The 26354-nt window shown below is 31.3% G+C and overlaps 1 protein-coding gene across 1 annotated transcript in view; it reads left to right on the top strand.

Moving 5' to 3' along the window:
• LOC139517069 (RNA polymerase II-associated protein 1-like) overlaps positions 1 to 26354 on the top strand; it is a 41495-nt gene that overhangs the window by 4653 nt on the left and 10488 nt on the right. The window contains exons 2-20 of the mRNA XM_071307694.1: positions 1658 to 1848; positions 2562 to 2681; positions 3205 to 3245; positions 4855 to 4947; positions 5228 to 5384; positions 5690 to 5845; positions 6095 to 6226; positions 7891 to 8006; positions 8269 to 8370; positions 10857 to 11126; positions 11424 to 11582; positions 12070 to 12207; positions 12651 to 12720; positions 15492 to 15595; positions 16005 to 16063; positions 17862 to 17963; positions 18911 to 19081; positions 19637 to 19784; positions 20525 to 20596. Of these exons, the coding sequence (XP_071163795.1) occupies positions 1677 to 1848; positions 2562 to 2681; positions 3205 to 3245; positions 4855 to 4947; positions 5228 to 5384; positions 5690 to 5845; positions 6095 to 6226; positions 7891 to 8006; positions 8269 to 8370; positions 10857 to 11126; positions 11424 to 11582; positions 12070 to 12207; positions 12651 to 12720; positions 15492 to 15595; positions 16005 to 16063; positions 17862 to 17963; positions 18911 to 19081; positions 19637 to 19784; positions 20525 to 20596 (2382 nt within the window). The 5' untranslated portion in view covers positions 1658 to 1676. The remainder of the gene's footprint in view (positions 1 to 1657; positions 1849 to 2561; positions 2682 to 3204; positions 3246 to 4854; positions 4948 to 5227; positions 5385 to 5689; positions 5846 to 6094; positions 6227 to 7890; positions 8007 to 8268; positions 8371 to 10856; positions 11127 to 11423; positions 11583 to 12069; positions 12208 to 12650; positions 12721 to 15491; positions 15596 to 16004; positions 16064 to 17861; positions 17964 to 18910; positions 19082 to 19636; positions 19785 to 20524; positions 20597 to 26354) is intronic.

Here is a 26354-nt window from a genome sequence, read left to right as displayed (position 1 = left end):
CAAAGAGCTATTGGAGAAACAATTATTTTAATAAAAATATAAATCTTTGTAAGATCTAGTTCAAATATTTATAGTTTTTCACTTGCTTTCCATCACGATATAATTAACGAGACGTTTTTTCAAACAAAACCAAATCACCCACCATGACAGCATTTTGTCCAATCACAGAAAGGATTTTCGAGCATGTGTATTCTGTTGCCATAGTTAAGCGTCCTTAAGTTCAAAGGGCACAAACCGAAACTATACCGACTACGTCGGAAAAATCCATGGATTCTACAAACACCTTTCATAGGTATTTTGAAAACTGTTTGAAAAAAAATGTTCAGCAGCTATGGGAGATATCCCTGACCGCAATTTCAATAAACCATGGACTAAAATGATAGTGAATCACTAAACCTTGTGCTAAAAGACAACAAAGTGTCTATTTCAAGTGATGGCAAGAAGACAGTAAAAAATTGGTCAAAGAAAAAGAAAAATCAGCGAAAGAACATCATCTTTCAAAAAAAAAAAAACACCTGTTCAGAGACATAAGCACAGTGAATTATCTTTATTTCAATATATTTGTATTATCAAATGTCATACCTACTGTTTTATTTCCTCATCTGAATAAATAACTTTTTTTAATAGAATAACTTATTTTCACGGACTGCATAAGGTATGCATTTGCCTTGTGCAGGGTACCTTTGTAGTTTTAAATTTTCTTAAATACAATATCTAATTTTTGAGGACTGCATAAGGCTTGCCTGTGTCTTGTGCAGGGTACCTTTGTAGTTTAAAATGTTCTTAGATAAAATAACTAATTTTTCGTGGACTGCATAAGGTATTCCGGTGCCTTGTGCAGGGTATTTTAGACAACTTTCAATGATGTGCCCTATTCAGAAGAATTCTAGATAGTTTTGCATTCATGAATTGTCTACAAGTCTTATGTACATGTAGCACCTCTTTTAACCAGCCTATGACAGGAAACCGAAAAAAAATAATTTTTGTGAATAAAATGGTCCCAAACTTTTTTATTTGAACAAGGAGCCTTGTCTCATACCGGACACCAAGCTATAAAGTGTCCCAAAAAAGACTAGTGTTAAACCATTCAAACAGAAAAACCAAAGGGTAACCTAATGGTGCAGGAATTTCTTGCTACATTGAAGACCTGTTGGTGACCTTCTTGTTGTTTTTTTCTATGGTCGGGTTGTTGTCTCTTTGGCACATTCCCCATTTCCATTCTCAATTTTAATTAAAAAAACAAGAACCACATCAACAAATGACAACTAATTAACATCAGGTTCCTGGCTTAGGTCAGCTGCAAACAAATGCAGCGGGTTTAAACATTTTAATAGGTACCAACCTTCACCCTTACCTGAAACAATAATGTAACATCACAACATAGAAAGACACACTATAAAATATCAATTGAAATGGCTTAACTTTATCAAAAGACCCATTAACACAAACAAGTGAACATACACTGAACAAATAAATTAGATCTATGACACAATGTAAATACAAAATCAATAAAAAATAATGGGTAAGATGTTAAACAATATCAGAAAGACAACCATAAACTTGGACATCATGCCGCCAAATGAAATAATGTACACAGGTAATTGAAAATAATTTTGTTTGTTGTAAAATATACAGTGATTGAATAATTGTATTTCAGTATAGTTGAATCAAGTAAGATGTTTTCTAGACCTAAACCTGGGGATTCAGAAGATGATTTACTCAAATTTCAACAAGAATTTCTGGCAAACCAAACAAAAGCAGCTGCTGCTGTTGTAAAAAGGGGAGACAAGCGAAAGTCTGAAGATGGAAGTCAATCTGAGGATAATAGGGATGTTGTTAAAATGGAAGGTTTGTCACCATAAATTTTTTTTTCTGATAAATTCTGTCATACTGATCAATTCATCTGAGTGCCAATTGTCTTTGGTTGAAATCTGTCACATTTTATGCATAAAAAAGGGCACGTGTGTCATAAACAACTGAATAGAGATGGCTCAGCTGCATCAGAATCAGTTTTTCAAAACATTGATGTGGAACAAATACAAAATGTATTACAAAAGTCAAAATTTCTGCTTCATGTAATTGTATTCTTTAAAACAGCTTAGACCTCTATGAATGCCAGTTTTATAGACATTCATAATTATAAACAATAATCAAACGGAAGTAACCTTAAGACCTGTCAACATGCACTAATAAAAAAATTATTTGAGATCAGTCTCATGTTAATGTGTCTGTCACAAGTTACTGTAGGAACCTGTGCGGTAAAACATAGCTTTATAGCCTTTCTTGTAATTGAAGGAATTAAATTTTGATGTCATAATACTGCTTAACCATGTGATGTCAAACGAGGCACAAACTATGTTTACTTTCTTATTGTAACAGCATGAACAGAGTAAGTTGAGATTATCAGGTTTGTTGTTGCATTTTGTTTTTTGGTTGTTGTATCATTGACTTATACACCACATCTGTTAATACTTTATTTATTTGTTAAGATGGACATCTGTTTTCCCCCAGAAAATTTTACTATCAACTACTGTTTTTAAATGTTTTATTTTATTTGAAAGGTTTACCATCCGAAGTTCCATCTGAACAAATTCCAGTAAAGAAATCAAAGTTTCGGCAGTCTCAAGAACAGAAATCAAAACTTTCAAAAGCTGCATTTGATCCTGAAGAAGAAATGGATAGTAAGACACAAAAGATGAAGATCTTATTCAGATTAACGCTAAATATTTACTTGTTTTGTCAAACCTGCTTTAAAGATCACCTCTGTATGTGAAAATTAAACTTTGTCATTGCAGGCAACCCACATCTTGTTCCACTGTAATTATTCATTTTGAATCTTAATTCAAAGGTCAGCTAATTGCTTAGTTCAGTTTTCTCTGGTTCGTAGATAGACCCATGTGTACAAGTTCGACAGTACATTGTACTACAAAGTTACGCAAAAAAAAAACCCCAAGATTAAACATAGAATAGAGGGAAAATAGAAATATTTGATTATAATTCTTTTTCAGAATTGATACTTAATCAATACATGTTCTATTAAAATACTTATTCTTTTCATACATTTGAGCTGTTCTATATATGCAGAGAATTTTTTATTTAAAACTATCTACATATTTAAGCATGAATCAAAAAGATAAACAGCATATTCATAATTTCATATACTTCTTTTGCTTCCTTCTTATGTTCACTCACCTTATTTTTCAGAACATGACACACATATGGCAGCAGTTTTGACCAAAATAATAGTAAGTAATGTTTGAAAAGAACTTTAAAAGATGTAATTTATTGAATATCATGAAAAAGATAGGTATAAATATTATAATACAGTGATTTTTCAGCAATTCATACTTTCCCTTTGATCTTACTGCCTAATACTTTTCTAAATGATGGACAGGACCTGATAGTTGAAAATATTAGGCAATGACGTCACAGAGCAGAGCAGCAACGTCACATGTTGATGTCAATCCCCAACAACTTAGTAATGAAGTGCATGCGACTTCATTCATACAAACGGACATCTATCACAACATTGTGATTGTACACGTTAGAATACTGACAATTTCATTTTGTTTAATATTCTCATTCAAAACATAATGTTAAAAAAAGTTGTTGATAAAAAGAATAACAACATTTTATTTTTGATACTTACTTCATCAGTTTGATTATCAGCTCGCCCTTGCATGCTTGCTTGATAGTCTTGCTGATGAAGTCAGTATAAAAAAAAAACCCAAAAACACAATTTTTTATAAGATAAGATGAGAATTTTATTAATCTAATCAAGAACCCATAAAGGACATCGTTTTACAACAATATTATGCACAATATGGTTGGAAAAAATCAAAACAAAAACCTATTTCCATACTTTAACGTTATGGACAGGATCAGAGTCTAAAACAGCATGTGTCTTACATAACTATTACATCAAATCTCATAATAATAAAATATTATTTCACTTATTTTGTTTACATCTGGATCTTATTTCTAAACCTTTAATAATGTAATTTCCTAGGCACATGAGAATTGGTAAATGCTCATTTGTGAACAGCCAGAAATATTTCTTATCCTTAGGTAGTTCTTTAAAAAATTAGTACAAAAAGTGTTTACTTTATCAAATAATAATTTCCTCTGTTCATTATATATAGGACAGTTTACTGTAAAATGGGTCTCATCTTCAATAGAATTTGATTCATGTGATAAGCAGTGATGACATAGACGCTGAGTTCTCCCTATGTATTTTTTACTATATCTATCTTTCTCAATTCTAAGATCATGAGCACTTATTCTCATTTTACATATATGGCTCTTCTTACATGTCTTATATTAAAATCTTTAATTGATAAATAAGCCTCTTCTACAAAGTCAGCCTTGAGGTTGAAATAATTAATTTTCTAATTTACTATTACCTTGTGATAAGGTATCAGATCTTTTGACCAACCAAAATTTTTAAAAATTGAGCTATGTGTTTAAATTTTGTATATTTTGTTGAAAGAACATATCTCATAGATGAATACCAACAATAAATGTTTCCTGCATCTATAAAATTTTATTACAAACATAAGCATCATAAAGTAAACCTTTGTCCAATTTGTGTATATATTTTACCATAGATATAATGCCAGAAAAATATATATTGTGGGGTGATTTAGCATTTTTTCATTTTGATGAAAGCTTATATAATGCATAAGAAGTACCCAATGGATATTGCAATATCTGGATGCGGGTTCGAATTCAGAAAAGAGAAAAATAATGTAAAAAATGGTAACTTTTTTACAGGATTTTTGTTGTAATTACTCATTTTTTTTTATCTTATTTAAATGCAAACAAGTATAATTCTGTTGTGTATTTCGTTTATAGGAGAGGGATACTAGGAATGTTGGTGTTTCACTACCCAAACCATGTGCTGAAGGATTTCCTAAAGTACAGCATCTAAAACAACAAAATCTGCCAGTAAGTAGATTTTATTAGAAACCAAGAATTTTAAATTTACTTATACATGAAATTACATTTTGGACTTTAAATATCCGATTTTATCATAGGAATGATTTAAAAACCTATAAAGATTCATCAGATGGTCACTATGGCAAACATATTATGCTTTAATTACAGTGGGTTCAGCTTTATGATCACTTGGGTCCACCAAAACATGTTTGTATTCAGTATAGAACATTCTTTAAGAGAAGAGTAATTGTATATTTTATGAATTATTAGAATATCTATACACTTACAGAATCAACTCACAGCCAAGACAGGGAAAAAGAAGATAAGTTTATTTGCACAACAGTTTAATGCGAGTGGTGCTAAAGATTTTGGATCAATGGTAGAACAGGAAACCAGTAAAATTAAAGAGGGAGAGGAACCAGATCAAATGGAGATTACTGAAGAAGGTAGGTTTATTTCAATTACCAATTGAACAAGACAAGATCTACAAATAAGTATACTAAAGTCACATGGCTGAAATTGTTGATCAACTCCTTATAGGAGCCATTACCCCTAAATGACGATCATCACCATTTTGTTTTGGCTTTTTTTTCTGATTATCTTGATTTTTTTGCTAGAAAATAATGTATCAGTAACTGGTCACTAAGGGTTAGTGGTCCACAACAAATAAAACATTCATTGTTATCTTTCTAGCTATTGCAAAAACTTCAGGGATACAAGGTACATCATCACATTATTTGTATATTTATAGATACAGCAGGACCTTGTGCTATAGAAGGAACAGGCCTGAGTGCTACATTTGGTAAGGATGAAGCCATTAAAATACACCAAGAGAATGTACAGAAGTTACACTCTATGCCAGAAGCTGAGATCTTTGAAGAACAGCAGAAACTGTTGGAAATTTTAGGTTTGTAGAAACAAACAAATTTATATAAGATTTAGTCTAGCCTCTCTTATGAAATTGGGTTTAAAAATAAGAAAAACCCATCTTAATCAAAATCTAAATAGTTTCCCCCTTCCTTCCCTCACATCACAAAACATTAACACTCCCTCTTATGCAAATATTCTGACTCAAAACAAAAGCAAATATTCTGACTTGAAACAAATGTGAAAAAATAACCAAACAACTATGTATCCTTAATCTTTTCTCCATTAGATCCAAAACTGGTGGCATTCCTCAGAAAGAAGAAAACAGCTGGTACAGACCAAAGCAAGGATACACTTCTGACAGAAACCAAGTCCTCCAGTGGAAGTAAAAACAGGAGTAATAAATCACAAGTAAAACTAGGTATTAAAGATCATTACATAGTATACAAAAATTAAGAATAATACACAATTAAAAAAATTGCATTACTTATCCCTATTGTAACTGGTAAGTTTGAAATGTCAACTATAGTTTGATACACTGTGAAGAACATTATTTAAATGTACAACAGTGTTCCAGCTAGGATTTCAAAAGGGCAGGGTGCCAATCCTGAAAAAGGGCATTTGAAGCGTGATATGATAATGTGAAAAGGGCATGTTTTAATAAAGATATTTATCAAACATTGTGTTCATTCATTGAATTACTGGTTATAGTACAAGAACAACATCATTAGCCTATATAGAACTCTATCTTTCTACTTTTTAGGCTGAAAAACTTGTCAAGCAGCTTGTCACACAAGTTTTTAGATCATTGCTTGGCACAGTTGAGCTTTATATGCAGTATGTTTTGAAAGGTGACCTGCTTCATTCTGTTTCTATGGTCTGACACACTTTACCAGTTTCACCTTTCTCCCTCTGCTGTGCTTAATGGCAATACAGCACAAAACAGCTGTGCTCAGTAAATGCACAATGTTAGGATATAGCAACAGTGAAAATTTGTATTAAAAATAAAGAATACAGAAAAAGATGACCAAGTTACTCTACCAACACTGCTACTCTTAAACTTTTCCCATAACTCAAAATACCTAAACATATATATTCTTAAGCATGAAGTATGTAGACATATTTTAGAATATGTTAAGTGGATTACTCAATGCTAGGAAAAACTCAGATTGAGTTATCTTTCTTTATTCGGGTGTGCTCCTACTTTGGAGGATTATAAACAGTACTTAGAAGATGTAAATATGACCAACAATATGTGGCCATTTTTGCTATTTTCGTATAAAAAATTAGGACAGTCAATGACAAATACGTGTGAATTTGCTATTTTTTTCAGGGAAAACAAGCAAAACGATGTTTTCAACGAGTTGATTATGGTTTTCAACTTTCTGTCATTACATTTTCTCCATGAAACTACGGTAAACATTTCAAATTGTGCCCAGGTTGTCGTATGCACATTTCTTCAAAGATAATTGCCGACTGACTGATTTTATTTAGATGAATTAATGTTGATGATCATTAAATGACCCATCCAATAAACGGATTACCTATAACAACAGATTATGACACCAGTTGTAACTGTTGATTAGCTTGGGGTCGTTAACAAAGTCAAACTTTTTGCCAAGTAATTTTAGTAATTAGCGGATCATATCAATACGAACAAATTAATATACAATCCATCTTCAAAAAAGGCAGGGCGCCCTGGAAATTGTAAAAAGGGCACAGGGCGGCACTTGGGAAAGGGCATGCGCCGTGCCCTCTGAAAACGACCTAGCTGGAACACTGTACAAGTTTAACCAAACAACTTCATCAAGAGAATGTTTTGTGATGTCACAAATTTACCAGAGTAACACTATATTGTATCAAACCGTAGTAGGAATTCAGTTAAAATATATTCAATGACAGCTAATGAAACTTCATTTGTATAAATTGATAAGACATTGTTTGTACTCCTCTTGCTACTATGGTATCAACCTGAATGTTAATTTTAAAGGATTAAAGGATGGTAAGATTCACATAACTGACCAAACACAGAAATTACAAATGATTTCATTCCTTTAATTAACCATGTCATGTCTTCTTTTACAGAACAGAAGGATCTACCTGTCAAACCAAAGAAAGAATGGGCCCACATGGAGAAGTTAGAATATGATAAACTAGAATGGTTGAAAGACTTGCCTCCTCCTAGTACAGACAGTAAAGAGGTAAGGTATAATGAATTGGAATGATTGAAAGAGAAACATCAGTACAAATTATATAGTGTTTGATTTGAAAAGCTTTAGTGGTGTCTCTAATGTATAGATAGGAACAGGAAAAATTGTAAAATGAAAGATATACAAATGCACTAAAAATTCAATACAAAAGTTATTTCCAGTGTGTACCAATAAATATACTTATGAATGATTTTGTATTTAAAAAAAACTCAAACATTTAAGTGAAACAATTTATACTATGTGTTTTCCTTAGACTGGGCAACATGCAAGATTTGATTTCCATGGCAACCTGATGTCTGCAGATTCTGATGTTCCAGTAAACATTGGACTTCATCATCATGGTGCGGAACCTGAGGTTAGTAACATAATTATCATAAACGATACCTTGGTTAACTGAAAATCAATTGCTTCCTATATTTTTAGAAAATTCAATTATAGTTTTTTTAAAAATATTTTCATATTCAGTTTATACCGTATAGTTTTTTGTGGAAGAGGTGAGTAATTCATAGATGTACATAATTGTCATTTATAACATAAATCATCAACATACATTATAAAAAGTTATTTAAAAAAAATTAAAGCACTTGTAGATGACTTTTTTGTAGTAAAAGATCTGTTAAAAGGTTGTTGTATACGGCAATCTTCTGGGAAAAATTCAAATATGTTTTCTTTGTATAGTCAGGTTTTTATGATGATTATTGAATTACAGGTTAAAAAAATGATATGATCATGGAAAACTTATTTTAAAATATTTGAAATATTTCAGATTATAAATTTTATTTACAAATGTTTATGCAAATCAGATTTTTGAAAATCTTTGAAATAAAAACATATTATTCCCAATTAATTGTTTTGATAAATGTTGGGTTTTTTTTTGGGTTTTTCTTTTCTTAGAAATGCTGGAGCATTTTGTACTGTTATATAGATAGTCTGACAGAATTTGATGGTGAATTCTCAAAACCATGAATTTAATCCTATTTCACAATTCCATGTACTGTGAAAGTACTTTAATTCGTGGGTATCAATTTTTGTGGTTTAAGCAATATTAACGTGTTTGTGGGTTTATAAATTCATGGATTTTAGTTGTTTTTTAAATTAATTGAAACAATTAAAGCCTTTGGAAACAAAGGTAACAAATAGTCTGGATTGAAGGAAATTGCAAAGTAAACATTGACCCGTGTGTGAATCGTAGTGATAACACAAATTAACCCATGATAAAGTGATCAACAAATTAAAGACCATCAAAGGTGTTAATTAGGCCATAAACATGTCACCTTAAGAAAACAGTAACATAAACAAATGCTATAAATTCAATTCAATTCAATTCAATATTTTATTTAAGTCTCATCTCTCAATAATATATAATACAACATTACATTAAATGTAAAAAATATATAAATATAAAAGGAGAGCCATTCTGTACAGAATTACAAGAGACTATAACATTAAAAATTATATAAAGTATGCATCTATTATAAAACATATTGACATTAACATTATTTACAGTATAAAACATTTCTACGTCTATTTAAAATAAGATTACAGGCTTTGGCACAGCTACGAATCATATTATTATCTGTAAATAAAAACACTAATTTCTGTTTATCATCATAAGACATAAAATCACTATTAAAATGTGTTGCTTGATCAAATAATTTTTTTCTAAAATAATCATACAAAGGACACGATAAAATAACATGGGCTTCATCTTCTAAAATATTCATACAATTATCACAGACTCGATCTTTTAAAATTAATTTTTCAAATCTCCCCGTTTCTATTCTTAGTGGTGCTACACCACATAGAAATTTGGCAAAAGAACTCCTTTGCGAAAATGGCATTGGAATTTTACAATAAGTTTCCGTTTCAAAACTGTTCTTAAATAAATTATATGTACGAAGTTTGTTACCACCTTTACCAGATAAAGCTTTCTCTGATTGTAAATTGCCTTCCCACTGTTCGACATATTTACTAAACATTTTAGACATAACAGTATTGACAACTGAGGTACTATCAACATAATCTGTAATGATACACAAATGTTCTGCATTATACTCAGAAAACGTTTTCCTTACATAAAAATTCCAATTTTTTATACACTTATGTTTTTTACTCATAATGTCTGCCCATATGAAAATTTTTCTGTTTAAACGATCAGAACTCATATTGTTCAAACGGCACCATAGTCGAATTAAGCATTGCCATTGTTTTTGAAAGATAGGTATCCATCCCATATCCCCTGCAACTGCAGCATTTGGAGTATATTTACCCACTCCAAGAAAAAATCTGCAAGCTCTATTATGGATGGCATTTATAAAAGAAAAATTTTTGCAACCCCAAATACCAGCACCATATTCAACAATTGGAAGCACCAAACGTAACTTGAATTGTCAAATAATTCTTATCAAAATCAAGCCCAGCATGAAATTATTATTTCCCATATGTACGAGAACTGTGAGGATATAGAATGAACACTTTATCATACTAGCATATCAATACCGGAAATCTGACTTTCATCGATCAAAAATAATTTTTATGAGAATTAAAAGATCAAAAGTTGTACAGTTTAGGTTATAAAAGATTAAATGGGTATAATCCTGCATGCGGTTGTAGTTCTGTGACTACTATTAAAGTATTCTCAGATTTGGCTTTATTCAATATATTCTCTAGATCATATCAGTTGTAAAACCTACCGATCGGGATCTTTCCATGTCTTGATTTGGACAAAGGGTCTTTTAATTTGTTGGACACTTAAATTCGTGGATAAAGTCATCCACGAAAACCACGAAAATTGGTACCCCACAAATAAAAGTACTTTCACAGTATTATATATATTTTCAGAGGCCAGGTTACACCTTAGAAGAATTATTCCACCTAGCTAGGAGCACCAACAACCAGCAAAGAACATTAGCTCTTCAAACCTTATCAAATATCATTAGCAAAGTTAGATCAGGGGAGCTTGAAGCTCTAGTGCAGTCTCCTGTCCTTCCAGCTCTGATTGATGCAGGAGTGATGTTTTTGTTAAGATGGGCTCTAGATGACACTGTTGAAATGGTTGTGTCAGCTGCTGTGTCTGCTTTATGTAACCTGCTGGTTTGTGATGCTGATGAGGTGAGTTTACAAAGAGTATTATTGAAATTGAGGTTGACGTTTAGGTAGACAGTACTGTAAAAATGGTGGAATAAATGTTTATAGATACTTGAAGAGTTACAATATTAACTTTCTCATGCTTTAATGACGCATCAGTCATGCAAACAAGATTAATTTTAAGTTTTTTTTGGTATATAATGCTTGATTAACTCTTTTTTTCTTAAAAATCAAAACAAAATCACAAAGATTAAATATACGATATGTGTATACAAGAAACATCTAAATAAGACTACACAAGTCAACTATTATTCTTTTCAGGCCTCTCTGGACAGAGTATTCTCATGGAATCAAGGTCATTGTGTTCCAACACATCTACCAAAGTCTGATGAAGATGAACAAAATGGAAAAGTAAAAAATGAAGAAGAAGAGACACCAGAAGATCCTGATGCAGATCTGCTTAAAAGAGATATTATTTTGGTAATTTAGAAGTCTGCAGATGGAGGGAGGGTAATTGGGATATAATTGTCAGCATTTGCAAAAATAATATGGTTTAACATGTTAAATGACTGAATTTAAGCACACTTATAATTGCATGTTGTAAAATAGACAACAATAACAAGATTTATGAGATGTTTTTTCATGTTGCACTGAAAATACTGTTGTGAAATTAAAAATGCTAATCCTTTCATTATCATTAGCAGAAACGTTTCATTACCTTTAAGATCTGATTTTACATCAGACAGATTAAAGTTGGGAAATCTTTTACTTCAAATTGCCTGATTGCTTTAATTGTACAGAATTGATACCTTTAGAAAATAAAGTAAAAACTTATCTTTTGAAATGTGTAAGGATTAAACAATTATTCAATATCAAACATGACACAAATATGAAAGTAATGTTTTGCACAAACACATACACTTTGTCCTTTTTAAATAAATTTTGAAAATATGTGAAATGTTTTCAGTGTCTGGTGACCAGGATGAACTTCTTGCCGAGACTAAGATATATTTTGACGAAGACAAAGCCACAAGCACCTGTAGTAATCAACATACTGAGTATACTGTGTAGATTAGCTCATCACTCATCAAAGATAGCTTATGATGTAAGTTAAACCTGTTATTACATAATCTGCTTTTTTTTGGACAGAGACAGCATATCCTTTCAGTTTCTTATAAACATTAAATATAAAGCAATTCAACAACAGGGAAAACATTTATTGTATTATAAGATTGTATCCACATATTTTATTTTATGGATGTTGCATTGAAGTATATATATTATTTAATTCAGATAAAAATATCCCAATGTCAGATTTGCATATTGACTCCATGCTACTTCATCTGATTACATATTATAAGTTAGTTAGCTGCACATGTGAATAGTTGATAATTGCAATCTCAATCATTTCTTACTCAACATTAGTTGAAAGTAGAATTGACATGTCAATTTTAAAATCTTTTCTCGTATGATTATTAATGGTAAGAGGTCATAGACTGTTGAAGAACTAATGATTTCCTATTATAATTGATCACTATTTTATTTCAGATTTTTCAGTGTCCAGGTCTATTAGATGTCATATTACAAGATTTTTTACCTACAAGTTGGAGTTTTGATGGTATGTCCAATAGGTTTTTTGAAAAATATCTTCTTTCTATTCTCAATAGTTAATTTTTATACGACCGCAAATTTTGAAAAAATTTTCGTCGTATATTGCTATCACGTTGGCGTCGGCGTCGTCGTCGTCGTCGTCCGGCGTCCGAATACTTTTAGTTTTCGCACTCTAACTTTAGTAAAAGTGAATGGAAATCTATGAAATTTTAACACAAGGTTTATGACCACAAAAGGAAGGTTGGTATTGATTTTGGGAGTTTTGGTCCCAACATTTTAGGAATTAGGGGCCAAAAAGGGCCCAAATAAGCATTTTCTTGGTTTTCGCACTATAATTTTAGTTTAAGTTAATAGAAATCTATGAAATTTTGACACAAGGTTTATGACCACAAAAGAACGGTTGGGATTGATTTTGGGAGTTTTGGTCTCAACAGTTTAGGAATTAGGGGCCAAAAAAGGGCCCAAATAAGCATTATTCTTGGTTTTCGCACAATAACATTAGTTTAAGTAAATAGAAATCAATGAAATTTAAACACAATGTTAATGACTACAAAAGGAAGGTTGGTATTGATTTTGGGAGTTTAGGTCCCAACAGTTTAGGAATTAGGGGCCAAAAAGGGACCCAAATAAGCATTTTCCTTGGTTTTTCGCACCATAACGTTAGTATAAGTAAATAGAAATCTATGAAATTTAAACACAAGGTTTATGACCATAAAAGAAAGGTTGGGTTTGATTTTGGGAGTTTTGGTCCCAACATAATAAGGGGCCCAAAGGGTCCAAAATTAAACTTTTGTTTGATTTCATCAAAATTGAATAATTAGGGTTCTTTGATATGCTGAATCTAACTGTCATGACTGTGTATGTAGATTCTTAACTTTTGGTCCCGTTTTCAAATTGGTCTACATTAAGGTCCAAAGGGTCCAAAATTAAACTTAGTTTGATTTTGACAAAAAATGAATCAGTTAGGTTCTTTGATATGCTGAATCTAAAAATGTACTTAGATTCTTGATTATTGGCCCAGTTTTCAAGTTGGTCCAAATCGGGGTCCAAAATTAAACTTTGTTTGATTTCATCAAAAATTGAATAAATGGGGTTCTTTGATATACCAAATCTAACTGTGTATGTAGATTCTTCATTTTTGGTCCTGTTTTCAAATTGGTCTACACTAAAGTCCAAAGGGTCCAAAATTAAACTTAGTCTGATTTTAACAAAAATTGAAAACTTGAAGTTCTTTGATATGCTGAATTCAAAAATGTACTTAGATTTTTTATTATGGGCCCAGTTTTCAAGTTGGTCCAAATCAGGATCTAAAATTATTATATTAAGTATTGTGCAATAGCAAGTCTTTTCAATTGCACAGTATTGCGCAATGGCAAGAAATATCTAATTGCACAATATTGTGAAATATCAAAAAAAAAATTAATTAGAGTTATCTTTCTTTGTCCAGAATAGTAAGCAAGAAATATCTAATTGCAAAATATTGTGCAATAGCAAGATTTTTTTTTAATTGGAGTTATCTTTCTTTGTCCAGAATCAACTTAAATCTTTGTTATATACAATATACAATGTATATTCACTTTTTACTACCAACTGATAAATTAAAATAATCTTTACCATTCAGTGATAACAAGCAGTTTTTTTACATCTTAATATTTTATGATGTATTTAAATGAGTAGTTATTGTTGCAAACTCCATTAGAAATTTTAATTGAGATTAGTTTTGGAATAAGGGAAAGGGGGATGTGATTAAAAAAATTGGGTTCAATTTTTCTCATTTGAAATTTCATAAATAAAAAAGAAAATTTCTTCAAACATTTTTTTGAGAGGATTAATATTCAACAGCATAGTGAATTGCTCTAAGAGAAACAAAAATTTTAAGTTCATTAGAACACATTCATTCTGTGTCAGAAACCTATGCTGTGTCAACTATTTAATCACAATCCAAATTTAGAGCTGAATCCAGCTTGAATGTTGTGTCCATACTTGCCCTAACCGTTCAGGGTTCAACCTCTGCGGTCGTATAAAGCTACGCCCTGCGGAGCATCTGGTTTTTTTTATATTACATAGAGGCAATTTAAAAAAAAATTAAATGGGTCTTTAGAAACAAAAGCTGTTTAAGTTACTGTAGAAATATTGTTGACTTTTAATATAGTTTAAACATATTTATTTATAGTGGATTGGGAAACAAGTTTTGCAACTTATATTAATCCCTTTCCACTTTGCAGGTGCGAGTGCTGCCTTGTAGCGGCATTAGCCTGCTCTTTTTCGAAATCTACAAGGGTGTCTTTAACGTGCAAGAGATATTGCTCTCTCTTAACACGGGTCAGCCATTTATCGTCTCCGTCCGACAGACTATCATTGTTTCCTCAAGACCATACTCGCAAATGGTGTCAAGGGAGAGCCGAAAATTCAGTCAATGAAATTTTCATCCCAGACGGGAATCGAACCAGGAACCTTTGTGTTAGTAGTCCGATGCACTAACCACTACACCACGACTTTTAATATGCCTTATGAGGTTCACAAATATTCATTTTGCCCTGCATAGAGAAGCCAATCATGATTTGTAATGTCCACAACTTTATTATGTGCAACACCAAAGAGAAATGAGTATTTTTTATATGTAATTTGATTCCTTTTAATTATTCTGGAATAAGAATCTGCATTCTATTGGATATGTTTTGTTACCACTCTTTTAATTTATAAAACTACCTCTAAGTGTTGTATTCTTTTTTTGATGGTGTTGTAGAATAAAAAAATAACATTGTTGTTGCTTTTTAGATACAGGGCAGCCACTATCGAATGTTTATGGAATTCCAGTTACCATGGCAATGAGACTTATGAGATGTTTAGCACAAGCAGGACAAAACATGGCTTCCATATTGGTTTGTATTTTTATTTTGGTCAATTTTAGAATTCTTTTATACTAAAAGCATTATGCATATTACTGCATTATTCTATAATTTCTATAAATAATGTTTTCAACAAATTGTTTTAGAATGGGTTAAAAAAAAAAAAAATCTTAATAGTCATTTCTGCAGTTGTCTGCTCCATGGTCGAGTTGTTGTCTCTTTGACACATTCCCCATTTCCATTCTTAATTTTATTTTTTGCACCATATTGCATGCATAATTTTGATAAGAAGTAAGTGTTTAACAATAGAGGCAATAATGGTTTGATGAAGCTTAACCATAATGAAAAATATCATTATGTAGATCAAGATCAAAAGGAGAAGGATTTGAGTGCTAACAATATTATATTACCTGATTAGATTTAATAATGTGATGTTTTACAGTTGACTGATAACCAGCTTCAAGCCAGACTTTTGAGATATATGGTGGAAGTAAATCCAATGTAAGTTCAATATTGTACATCATTCTTTGATTAAAAAAAAATGGTTTAAATTGTTCTGATAAATTGTGATTTTTTGTCGAGCCTGCAACTTTTGTTGCAGAAAGCTCGACATAGGGATAGTGATCCGGCGGCGGCGGCGGTGTTAGCTAACTTCTTAAAAGCTTTATATTTTAGAAGGTGGAAGACCTGGATGCTTCATACTTTGTATATAGATGCCTCATGTTACGAACTTTCCGTCAGTCACATGTCCAATGTCCTTGACCTCATTTTCATGGTTCAGTGACCACTTGAAAAAAAAGTTCAAATTTTTTGTAATGTTGAATTCTCTCTTATTATAAGTAATAGGATAACTATATTTGATATGTGCGTACCTTGCAAGGTTCTCATGTCTGTCAGACAGTTTTCACTTGACCTCGACCTCATTTCATGGATCAGTGAACAAGGTTAAGTTTTGGTGGTCACATCCATATCTCAGATACTATAAGCAATAGGGCTAGTATATTCGGTGTATGGAAGGACTGTAAGGTGTACATGTCCAACTGGCAGGTGTCATCTGACCTTGACCTCATTTTCATGGTTCAGTGGTTATAGTTAAATTTTTGTGTTTTGGTAAGTTTTTTTCGTACTATATGCAATAGGCCTACTATATTTGTTATATGGAATGATTGTAAGGTGTACTTGTCTAGTGGGCAGATGTCATGGGACCTTGACCTCATTTTCATGGTTCAGTGGTTTTAGTTAAATTTTTGTGTTTTGGTCTGTTTTTTTTCATACTATATGCAATAGGTCTATTATATTTGTTGTATGGAATGATTGTAAGGTGTACATGTCTAGCGGGCAGATGTCATGTGACCTTGACCTCATTTTCATGGTTCAGTGGTCAAAGTTAAGTTTTTGAGTTTTGGTCTGTTTATCTAATACTATATGCCATAGGTCAACTATATTTGGTGTATGGAAATATTTTATGATCTTTATGTCAGTAGCGCAGGTTTCTTTTGACCCTAACCTCATTTTCACGGTTCATTTCACAGTGTTAAGTTTTTGTGTTTTGGTCTATTTTTCTTAAACTATAAGTAATAGGTCAACTATATATGTTGTATAGAAGCATTGTTAGCTGTACATGTCTGCCTGGCATGGTTCATCTGACCTTGACCTCATTTTCATGGTTCATTGGTCTTTGTTTAGTTATCTTGGTTAATGTTAAGTTTATGAGACAGTTGTAATAAAGCTTTATACTAAGGACTATCTACATAATATCAATGATTAGTATAGAAGGCGAGACATTTCAGCGTGTGCACTCTCGTTTTAAAAATGCAACTCAAAAACTTGTTTTGCATAATTAGCTTCATCAATGTGTAATGGAAAATTGGATTTTTCGATAGGTATTTTATTGATGAATATCAAAGCATACTCAGTAAATACTTCTGAAAAATTCATTTTGATGAGATACGAACCCAAACACTAGTAAGAGAATAAGACAGTAAATTAAAGATATCCTTTGTGTTTATTTATTTGCCTTTGAGTCCTAAAATCTTGCCTAGAGACGACACAAATAAATCAATATACCTTATCGCTATCTGAACTTTTGATGTCAAACAACAATCGCTCTTTCTTTGTTTTCAGGCAATTTCTTTTGTCATTTCAAAATTTAACTGATACTTCTGTTATGTGGAGTAATGGCAGACAAATAGGGATAAAGTGTATTGATTTCTAGGATTTCTTTGCATAGCACTATCACAGATTTTATGTTTATATTTCTTATGCATTTCTGGATCTTAATAATTATTTTTCATTCTAGGTCTCTACAACTACCCAAATTGGAAGCTTACAACCTACAAACTGAGAGCTACAGGACTTGGAAAGTCTGTCTTATGTATGGTCTCTCAACAGAAACTTATATGTAGGTAATATGTAAGGTTTAACATTAATTTAGGATAGTTGATGGTATGCATCTAGTTAACCAATAAAAAAGCTATATCATGTAGCATGTAACTTGCATAAAAATTATGTTTCAGTTTCAACTTAGATTGCATTTTATATACATGTATTTGAGAAAATGAATCTGTGCTTTTCTAATTTTAATATTTTGTAGGTCTGATGTCAAACAAATGTATATTGTTCTATCTATGACAGACATATATTTTCTTTCCTTTCGATTGCAAACATTATGTTTTCTGTTTTATTTACAAAATCTTATCTTTCTTTTCTGTCGAAAAGGGTAACTACCAAATCACAGGACTTAAAAAAAAAAAACCCTGAAACAATTTTCTGAGGGGTCTGTAGATCGCCTGTTACAAGGCAAAATTTTTGCTCCTTATCAATCATACCCCTACTCTCATTTTCCTATGGTATTAAATATAAATATGTTCTCGTCTTGAATACAGGCGTGGATCCATGAAAGTGTGGTTAAAAAAAAGTAGAAAAGGGATAAGCCAATGGAATATAGAATATTTGTCACTTAAGAATTGGATGTTTTTTTTGTTTGAAGCGCAGAAGCACTTCTTTCTAAAAATGTATGCATGGTCAACGCCTTTACACCCCTATAGAATTACTAAAAGGAGTATTCAATACTTATAATTACATTTTTTTGATAGAATCATGTAAAGACAATTTCTGTTTTTTGTTTTGTTTTTTTTTACCTGTGCACTTTATTGTGGAAGCACATGTCATTATGAATGTTACATTTAATTTGGAAATGAAGGTTGATTTTATAATGATGCGAGATTGATGTTAGCCAATCAAAATAACATATTATAATGAAACATACATCTTATGTAATAGTTAGACAATAAACAAGTAACAATCTATCAGTATTATCTATTGACAATATTTTATCTTTCTTTATAGAGATATGTTTCCAGTTATAATAGAAAAGTTAAAGATTATAGAAGAGAATGTTTGTAATGAGTCTGTGAAAGATTATCAGATGAATAACTTCATAGAGTTGATTGGAGCCCTGGAGGCTGTGGTTCATGTTGCTGGTTCTAATAAAAGTCAACAAGCAAAGTTTAATAGAAGGTACCTGACAACATTTGTTAAAACTATTGTATAGTGAATAATATATTAATACAAATTGTACAAGAGTGATTTAAAAATTGTAAAGCCCAAAGTGAAATAAGCATAAAAAAGAAACATAATTTAAAAGGTATTCAATATTGTAATCTAATAGGCAGGCATTACCTGTAAATGGGGACGAAGTCTGTATGAATTATTTTTTTGTAACTTAAATATTTGTTAAAAAAAAGAAACGGAAATACCGTTTATTGATTTTTCTACTGTTATAGGGGACCTCGTCCTCATATAACTCCTTCATATATTTTCCTTTCCATAACTGTTGAAAAAGATTTATTTGTTTATTCTTCAAACTTTTCGTTTTGTGTAGTACAACAGAAATAAAATCTCAAGATTTTCAAGAAGTTTTTGTGTAGAGTGGCTCAAAGTACTTGTAATTAAATTTTATGGATTTTTATTTTTTAAGGAAAGAACATTTATTTGAATCATTTATAATTTAAAATGTGGCTTGAAAATTCTCATACTTTTATCTCTAAAAAGACCTCATTTTCTTTTTTTCAGTCACGAAGGCCAATCAATGGAAGTTGAAAGTTCTGAGATTGTTGCCATGCCAACAATCAACTGGGGTCATATTGCTGATCTTCTTCATCCTATGTCAAGGTCACTTACTAAAATTTTAAACTACATCAAAGATAATTATCAATTTAAGGTAAGTTAAAGTAACTTGTTTACCTTTGAAAATGTGGAATTATGTTAAAGGTTTTTTATAGTTTGAACTCATGAATATATTTTCATATAGTTTCTACATATATGGTTAAACTATGGTGATGTTGCTTGATTGCCAATGAGACAAGTATCCTTTTCATATCAGAGGATATATATGTAAATAAATATAGTTCACTGTATTTCCTACAATAATAATCAAAATCAGTAATGTAAATAAAGCTTTAAAAGGCCATGGCTGCAAAATGTGATACTATGAAAAAGGGAAAACCAAAAGCCGGATTTATGAGAAAATAGTAAACAAAATATAAATATGACATTTATTTAATTATTAAAAAAAAGAAAACAAACAAAAGTCAAAAGAACATATAAATCTAAGAATTCATATAGTTACTGAAAACCAAGTCAAATCCCAATTTTGAATTTGCATCCATCTGTTTGCCAGTCTAGTACTGTATTAGGTTAAAGTTTGGGTTAGTACACATGTTCACTATGATGTAAATTTTCAAACCTATATGCCAAATTATGGATTTGGACCCGATTCAGAAATTTGCTGAACATTGAAATGTGAAAGTGTGAGTAAAGATTAGATTCTTAATAGATAAATATTCATGAACTACTATTGAGAACTAAATGGTGTTTATCAATAGCCGCTTTTGTAACACTAGTTTATATTCTCTTGTTGCTAAAGAAAAACTTACATAAAAAGTGAATTTTCTTTTTCAGAAACTGGATCTTCAGTGTGCATCTGTGTGCCTAAATTTTATCACATCATACTATACAAGGTTGTCAAATCAGGTAAAAATTCTGTATGAGTATTATTTATGTTTAAATCTTTGGTCATATGGCAGATTAATTATGAATGACAGTAGGGGTAGGATTAATTTCAATGAATTAGCACCACAATGACAAAATAAATCAACACACATTATTTACTATAGACAGGTGTCTTTACATTATATCAAGCTCGAAATCATCTAGTCTGTAAAAGTTTTAAATAGATATAAAGTCTGTTTAAACCAACATGTTAATACTGTGCTGTATAATAAATGTCTTTTTTCCTTTTAAACTAGGGGTGGTTTTAAAGTTTATTACCAAGCTATTTAATTGATTGTAACTCACATTTAGTTAATTTAACGTGTGCATTTAAAAAAAAATCACAATTAAACCCTTGGTGGGCATTCCATAGTAAGATAAGATAAGATAAGATTTATTTTATATTTTTATTAAAGTATCTATATATATATATACACAAAGTCATAAGAACCTAACATTTAGTAAAAGGATGCCAGCCGAAAACGACTTATGAGACACTATCATTAAAACAAACATCTAATACATACATAAAAGATCAACTTTGTTACATTTAAAAAGTATTTCGTAACTAATAATAAAAAAACCAAATCATATATGATTTCTAGATGACATGTTTTCGTCGGTAAAACATATAATAAAGGGAACTAGCTAAAAGAGGAACCATATTCTCATTACACATAATATAACGAAGTTTTTCAATATCACATAAATACTCAAAATCAACATTTAAAAGACAGGCTTTGGCATATAATTCATGTCTAATATCAGAGTAAAAACAACAATTAAAAAGACAGTGTTTTTCATCTTCAATTTGGCCACTATCATTAAAAATACATAAACGGTCTTGTAGAGGTTCTGGTGGTCTAGCATATCGACCTGTTTCAACTTTAAGTTGTAACGAACCAGCTCTGAAAAGTGACAAAATACATCGGTGGCATCTATTATTAACTTCCTTAACATAAGGCTCCATACCAATACAAGTTTTAAACAATCTATAAAATCTTAATTTATTACCATTGACATTATTTTTAGTGGAAGAAGACGTCAAGTCTTCTGAAGACTTAAGGGGCCGACCATTGGCTTTGAGTCTCCGTATGCCGCATTCATTTCGTATATTACAATTTCAAAACAACTTAGATTCCTGACACCGATTTTTACACATGATTGGGCATCTGAATCATTTAATTTGTAAATAATGATTGTAAAACAATCACTATCGTAAATATGACCCTTTTATTTATGTAAAATATTAGATTTCATCTCATCCACATGAACGTAATTTGTTTACTTGTAACAGGATGTTTTAACTGTAGATATTTGTATTACGCATGCGTGAATTTGGTATCGGTACAACTCGCCCTGTTTACAAGTTCGCCCTTGAAGTTACGAATTTGCAATCCTGCAGACAAGAAGATTTTATTTTTATATAAATAAAAAGGATATATAAAGTGTTATCTTTATTCATGGGTTTCCTTTGTCATGTGAATTAGATGCCCTTCGTAACATACATGTGAACCTCCCGTTTAGGAGAAAAAACTCCCGTGTATGAAATTTTTCAGACGCCACATTTGATCATTTCTTACTACTGTACGGGTGTAATTGACACCTGTGTTAAATTTTACCTGAACATCAAAGAAGATGTATTATTATATGGCTTCACTTGACAGCTTGGGTGTCAAACAAACTGGTAATCAACGATGTTTACCTCCGGCTAACTGCCGTTGTGTTATCAAAACGATGTGTATTGGGAATATTGAAATACTTTTTTGTTACTTCCCTTTGTTTTATCCTGTTTTCAGTTATTTTGCTTTTAAAAATGTAAATGGTAAAAAGACTATAAATGATTAATATTTTAATCAAATAATCATAAAAGGATGTTGATTAAATGAATTTAAATGATTTTGGACAAATAAAAAAATTAAAATTTATAAATTATTTTATTAATTTAGACCTCCTTTCAAGGATTAAATTGAAGTTTATATATTAAATTTGTTTACAACTGGTTAGAAGTCAACATACAATATGTGCAACTAGGCTAAAAAGGCTAATAGTCTAGCTTCTGCTAGCTTCATGTATAATTTTTCTACCGATTTAATGTATAACTAGAATTATGCAAACAGACTTAAGGAAAAGGCATGTAAGTCATGTAAGTTCATACAAATATGACACTTTTTCTAGACAATCCAGATCTTGCAAAATACATCGCTAAAAATTGTAACCTTTAATTTTGTTGTTGTGCAGTAAAAACCCATATGGGAACTTTCAAAAGTTGGCAGGTATGTAACAAGTCTTACTATTTTTATGCTCCATTTATGGGCAATATGTTTTCTAGTCTGTCCGTCCCTCCTGCTTCTGGTTATAAAGTTTATGGTCGAGGTAGTTTTTGATGAAGTTGAAATCGAATCAACTTGAAACTTAGTACACATGTGTTCCTCTTGATATGATCTTCTTAATTACTGTCAAATTAAAGATTTTACCTAATTTTCATAGTCAACTGAACATAGAAAATGATTGTACGGATGGGAAATCCATGTACTTATTACCTTTTCTTGTTTGAAGAAAAAAAATACATTTTAACGATAATGGAACAAAGCAGCCTGGGTAAGTGGGGCTGCTTTTATGGTAATTCAAGTTACCTTTTATTCACCTTCTTCCACTTCAGAGCTATCAGCTCTTTGATTATCATTCCATACTTCATGATGCTAAGATTCTTTTTCAAAAGTTTGAATAGAATCCCATACATTACTCATATTAATTTCATCTTCTACATTTTGAATCAAACTATATTTACAAGCTAACTGTAAAACTCTATAATCCCATGCTGATTTTCTTATAATCGCCCAGGTATGAACCTTTTTACATATATTACTGGTATTGTCAAATTTAAGACGATTCGATAGTTTAAAAACTTCAATTTTATGTAGTGCATCACCTGATAAAAAAAAAATATCACCTCTAGCAGCTAAATTGCTCTCTTGCTTAAGCCTAAGAAAAATTTATAAGCATTGTTTTGTAAACTATTTATACACTTATGTATATTAATGCCCCATACACTGGAAACATATGTAAAAATGGGTTTGACTAAAGTGTCATATAGTATAGTAAATACATCAAAATCATAGTTATCAGGTGGTCTTTGCATCTGTACATCTCTAATCTCATCAGTCTGTGACAAATCTGAACCTTTGCAGGAAACACATCATGTCAGCAACAGAGGCGTAGGACTCAAATTTATATTGGTACGGCAGGAAATTATATGAGTCACGAATCGACTCATCCCGCCTCAATGAGGCGGATATTCGGCAGGGGTTCAGGGAAATTTTGGGATAAATGGTGCAAAATCCTGCATTCTGACCCTCTCCTGACACTTAAATTTCACTTGTGAAAACATCCTATTTTTAGCAACAATTTGACTTATGACACTTTTTTTTTAACATATTTTAAAATATAGAAGAAAAAAGAATTTGAAACCTGAAATGGTCAAAAAGTCAAAAATCCAAATGGATAAAAAAAAAGTGGAATATGTTGGCTAAAATTAATACTTTCAGTTTGTGTCGCCCCCATGCTCGGGTCTTTGCATACAGGGGTGGTTCCAGGATTTTTCAAAGTTGGGGCATCGAATAAATTTTTTGGCCGAGCGTAGCGAGGCCATTTTTTTGGGGACATTTTTATGCTCAAAAACATAAAATAAGTGTAAAATGCACTAATTAAACATTAATTTTCCTGACGTGGGCATGTATAAATTGTAAGGGTTAAATATTTGTGATGCCGTATTCTCCCCCAGTAAATTTCTATTATGAATTGATTGGATTGACCCAAAGCTATATGTACCAATATGTTATGTGGGATTTGTAAGTAACAAATAGACATAAAAAAAATTCTCCCAAGCTAAGTCAGTCACTGAAATAGAGGTCATAACTAGTAACCGAAGAATGCATTGCGAATTTCTTATTAACATTTATTGAGGGTTTTCTAATGATGGCTTCTGTTCAAATCTTTCGTCAAAGACATAGGGTTAAACTTCACCAGAAGCATATTCCTCTGATTTCGCCGAGAAAATCCTTATTGGTTCTGTCAGTCAAGTTCAATGTTTTTATGGACATACAAAAGTAAAAGTATATTTAAGCGTTAAAAATGACGCCTGTTTTAAATACATTTGTTGCTAAATAATTTTGTTGAAAGATTTTGTATTCTATTCGCAAAAGAATGGGCAAGATTATTATTTCAACCCATGTACAACGGTAAAATCATGCAGGGCTAGATTTTTTCTTCTAAATATCAGTGACCCCCCTGCCCCCGAAAATCAAATGGTCTGTACCTTCAATTTTTTTTCTCTAGCTAGAGTTTACTGACTGTGGATCATTATTCAGCAGTGTTATTAATGGGCTGGGGCGTGTGGGGTTACACATGTTTTTGTCGCTTTGAAGGCACCATCATGCGGCTTGTCATCCTCAGTTGTACCAAACTGTAATTTGAATTTTAAAATGATCGAATGACGTTTTTTCGACGTACTGGTCAACTCCACCAATCACGTCGACTTTGACATAGTTAATAATACATTGTATATTACAATCAATACGAGAGAATAATATCTTTACGAATTGTCGCAAACTTGATATACGGGATATGGAAAAGGTTCGATAATATATTTTTTTGAATTTTTGAAAAAGCAAAACAAAAAATAAAAAAATAAATTAAAATGAGTCACATAGGCCAGAGTTTGTCTAGCTTTAATTATGTACCATTCTAAGGATCATGGTAAGGGTGCAATTTGACTATGTCATTACTGAACTTATGGTGACATGCACGGCGTACATTCATAATTATCGCATGGTTTCATATTTTAGCGTTATATATTATATTTAGAATGTTTACTTTCAACCTTTTATTCGACATTGCACAGTAGATTGTAAATTTGTAGAGGTTGAAATTCTGATATTACGGAAAATGATATACACTGAACGAAGTGCCTCACGGCAAATTTATTCAGTAAAATAAGTTCTTCAAATAAGTCAACATTTTTAATTGACCATCTATAAAAGAAAGACAACTTTTGTAGTAAAATGCTCTTTGCCTATTATGTCAAAACCATAATAGATAGTTAGGATCTGAAAATAGCTAAAAAGATCAGCTGTAGAAGATCTTCAAAAATACAATAATAAGAAACTCATTTTATGAATCCTTTTAAAAGAAGTTATTAGCTATAAAGAACTACTTTCTTTGCTCATTTCAAGTTTTATCTGTTACTAGAACACACCCACGAAATCGCAGGCATATACAGCTTGTGAACTGTTGTAGGATGAATTTTTGTAAAAGATATTATGTATGGAGAATTTCATAAAAGGTATCAACAGCCCTCTCCCTTTTTCCAAAGTCCGATATTTGTTTCTTTTCTGTTAAATTCAATTATTTTCGTGTTTCTGGCTTAAGACCACAATTATTCATCTCCTTTGCTACAATGCATCTTTTGGTAAAAGTCAAATTAAATTAAAAATTTGCACCGCTTCAAACATAAAATAAATGTAACTGCTTATATATAGACCATTATTAGTCTAATAAAATATGCTTCTAGGACAATCCATCAGTGCTTTTTCTTTTAAGAGCCATATTAACATGCCAATGGTAGGATATGAATCTTGTATAAATGACTTAGACTGACTAAGGCTAGTTTAAGGGGTTGTCGGAGGGGTCATGATGCCGAAATCCTGGGCTTAAAAACATGAAATCCCGAGATGCAGAA

Source organism: Mytilus edulis, chromosome 3 (genome assembly GCF_963676685.1).
Source record: "Mytilus edulis chromosome 3, xbMytEdul2.2, whole genome shotgun sequence".
NCBI lineage: Eukaryota > Metazoa > Mollusca > Bivalvia > Mytilida > Mytilidae > Mytilus > Mytilus edulis.
The sequence above is the reverse complement of the archived record's forward strand: the minus strand, read 5'-3'. Positions and strand labels throughout refer to the sequence as shown.